Source organism: Boleophthalmus pectinirostris, unplaced genomic scaffold (assembly GCF_026225935.1).
Source record: "Boleophthalmus pectinirostris isolate CB_2022bp ecotype Guang Dong unplaced genomic scaffold, ASM2622593v1 HiC_scaffold_153, whole genome shotgun sequence".
Taxonomy (NCBI): domain Eukaryota; kingdom Metazoa; phylum Chordata; class Actinopteri; order Gobiiformes; family Gobiidae; genus Boleophthalmus; species Boleophthalmus pectinirostris.
In genome coordinates, this window is record NW_026571081.1 from 1 (window position 1) to 2,500 (window position 2,500).

At 40.3% G+C, this 2,500-nt stretch overlaps 1 protein-coding gene across 1 annotated transcript in view; it reads left to right on the top strand.

The window, feature by feature from the left end:
* Nucleotides 1-11: 11 nt before the first annotated feature.
* LOC110160658 (NEDD4 like E3 ubiquitin protein ligase) overlaps nt 12-2,500 on the top strand; it is a gene marked incomplete at its 5' end in the record, with an annotated part of 9,689 nt that continues 7,200 nt past the window's right edge. The window contains 3 exons of the mRNA XM_055151299.1: nt 12-224; nt 897-1,076; nt 2,327-2,500. The exon at nt 2,327-2,500 is cut by the window's right edge and continues 24 nt beyond it. Of these exons, the coding sequence (XP_055007274.1) occupies nt 12-224; nt 897-1,076; nt 2,327-2,500 (567 nt within the window). The remainder of the gene's footprint in view (nt 225-896; nt 1,077-2,326) is intronic.

A 2,500-nucleotide genomic window follows, 5' to 3' on the forward strand; every position in this document is an offset into this window, starting at 1 on the left:
TAACCATTTAATTCTCCTATGCTGGAAAACATTTCAAGAGGTCTTCCAGAGTTATTTATGCTGTGCTCTTTTCTATACTCGCCCAGTCTCCTTCTGCCACCACTTACTCCCTGACCACACCTGGCTTGCCCCCTGGATGGGAAGAGAGGAAAGACGCCAAAGGAAGAACATATTACGTCAACCATAACAACCGCACCACAACCTGGACTAGGCCCATTGTGCAGGTACAGCAGGTCTGAAGGCTGCCGGACTCATGCATGGGACCACAGGACCCTCCCTTGGCTCTAAGCACCATCTGCATATGTGTGCTGGACCTCTTCCTCTCCCTCCTTTGTCTTTGTTCTCTCTGTAGCTGAAACAAATAATGGACATTAGCCAACTGTCTAATCCCAATGTTGCTTATTTTTCTGTCCGTCCCCATGCCTTTCTATTGTGTCATTATCTTTTTCCTCTGGTCTTGTCTTGTTGGTTAAGGTTATGTCGTTTTAAACCTTGGCATGAGATTCCAGTCCTTACACCTTACTTTACAATTCTGATTTTTAAACTGCTTCACTAGTCACAACGGAAGTATAAAACTGTTTTTCATGCTTGTTATTGTTATTTTTTATGTGTATTCGGTGTCGTCTTGCACATAATTTCTTCTTCTTCAATTGTAATTGTAGTTAATTTGCATAGAAAAAATTATTCAAGGATTTCCCAAATTACTCTTCTTTTTGGAAGCAGCAATAACAAATTTCTTTGACATTTTAGGAATACCCTTTTGACAACAGAGCTCACACATATGTCTTCTAGAGCAAGTTTGCATGTTATACAACATGTTTTTTTTCACAGACCGATTTGCTTTTTTAAAATTTCTACTTCTTCACCTAAAAAAAAAATGTGTTTTTCAATGACAGCTCACTGAAGATGGAGCAAGTACATCTGCCACAGCCTCTGGAGGAGCATCAGCGTCAGCCTTGGCCCCTGCCTCCACCCCCTCCTCCTCCAATGCTTCCAGCAACCACCTCCACGAGCCCCAAGTCCGACGACCTCGTAGCCTCAGCTCCCCCACTGTCACCCTCTCCACTCCCTTAGAGGTGAGAATGACCCACCTGTACCAAGCTCTCCTCTCACCATTTCCTCTGCCCAACACCTGCTAATTACCTTGCCTCTTTTTTACTCTCATACTCGTCATCAAAATGAAATTATTTCTTTTATAGCTCTCCACCAATCCCAAGTGTGGCAATTTTCAGCTTTTTAAAAAGTCCAAATAATGCCTTTTTTTTTCTTCATTTATTATTTTCATGACTTGTTGTTTGACCTTTCCTTGGTTCCTTTCATCTACGACCATCTACTTTTGTTTCTATTCAATTTTTTATAGACATATGCATCAACTTTTAGTATTATTGCTTTTCTAGTAGTGTATTTATATATACTAGTTTTGCCTTTCTGCCTTTTTTACATCTGACTTAAGTTATTCTGCTTGTGTTATGGATGTTTTAACAACCAAATGGTTTTAGAAAAATAACTGTGCCTTGTAGTTATTATAATGCTCAGAGCTGGGATGTCTGAATTCTTTTATAGGAGTCTTTTCTTTAGCAGTACATCATACCAGTCTGTGATAATTGGGAGATAAAAACATATGAAGATGTGCTTAAATAAAGGCAAAAGCAACAGAAATTAATGAAACAAAGGAAAAACCCCACATGCACACGGCTGCACTGATGGTAAACCCCGAATGGCTGAACTGCTCCCAATTTATAGTTCCCAGACAGGAAGTACCTCCCCCTTTGTTAGTACCAACACACACAGGTTAGCTTGTCTATCAACATGCCCTGTTTCTACTGTGTGCGGTTTACTTTCTTATGAGGGCCTAATTCCCCTTTAACTAAAAGTGCTCAACATAAACTAGAAACACTGAAATAAAATCCATAAAACAAAAGAACTAAAACCGAGTCTTCCCTCCACATGGTCTGGCCCAAAACCTCCCCCAAAGCCTACAAATATGGGTGACGAAGGTCACGCCAGGTCATGTGGAGTAACAGGTCAGGTGGTAAGTGGTCTGTATAACAAAATGAATAGATATAACCAAATAAATTATATTTAAAATAAGTGGTGTGAAGTGATTAACTAAACTAAACGAAGACTAAATAAAACAAACCTGGGATAGTGATATTTAGCTGTTTAGCAGATTATGGAAACATGTAAAATGAAATTAAATGTGAATAAATGGGGACAAAGGCCCTCTTTGTTACAAGGCTATGTAGCAGAGTTATGCCTTTTACACATGAAGTTGTTCAGTCATAGTCACATTTGTCTATTGTTTATTAATCATGTTGCTTTTTAGGGAGCCAACAATATTCCTCTGCGAAGGGCAGTCAAAGACACCTTCTCCAACCCGCAGTCTCCTCAGCCGTCACCCTATAGTTCACCCAAGTCGCAACATAAGACACAACAGAGCTTCCTGCCCCCCGGCTGGGAAATGAGAATAGCCCCTAATGGACGACCTTTCTTCATCGAC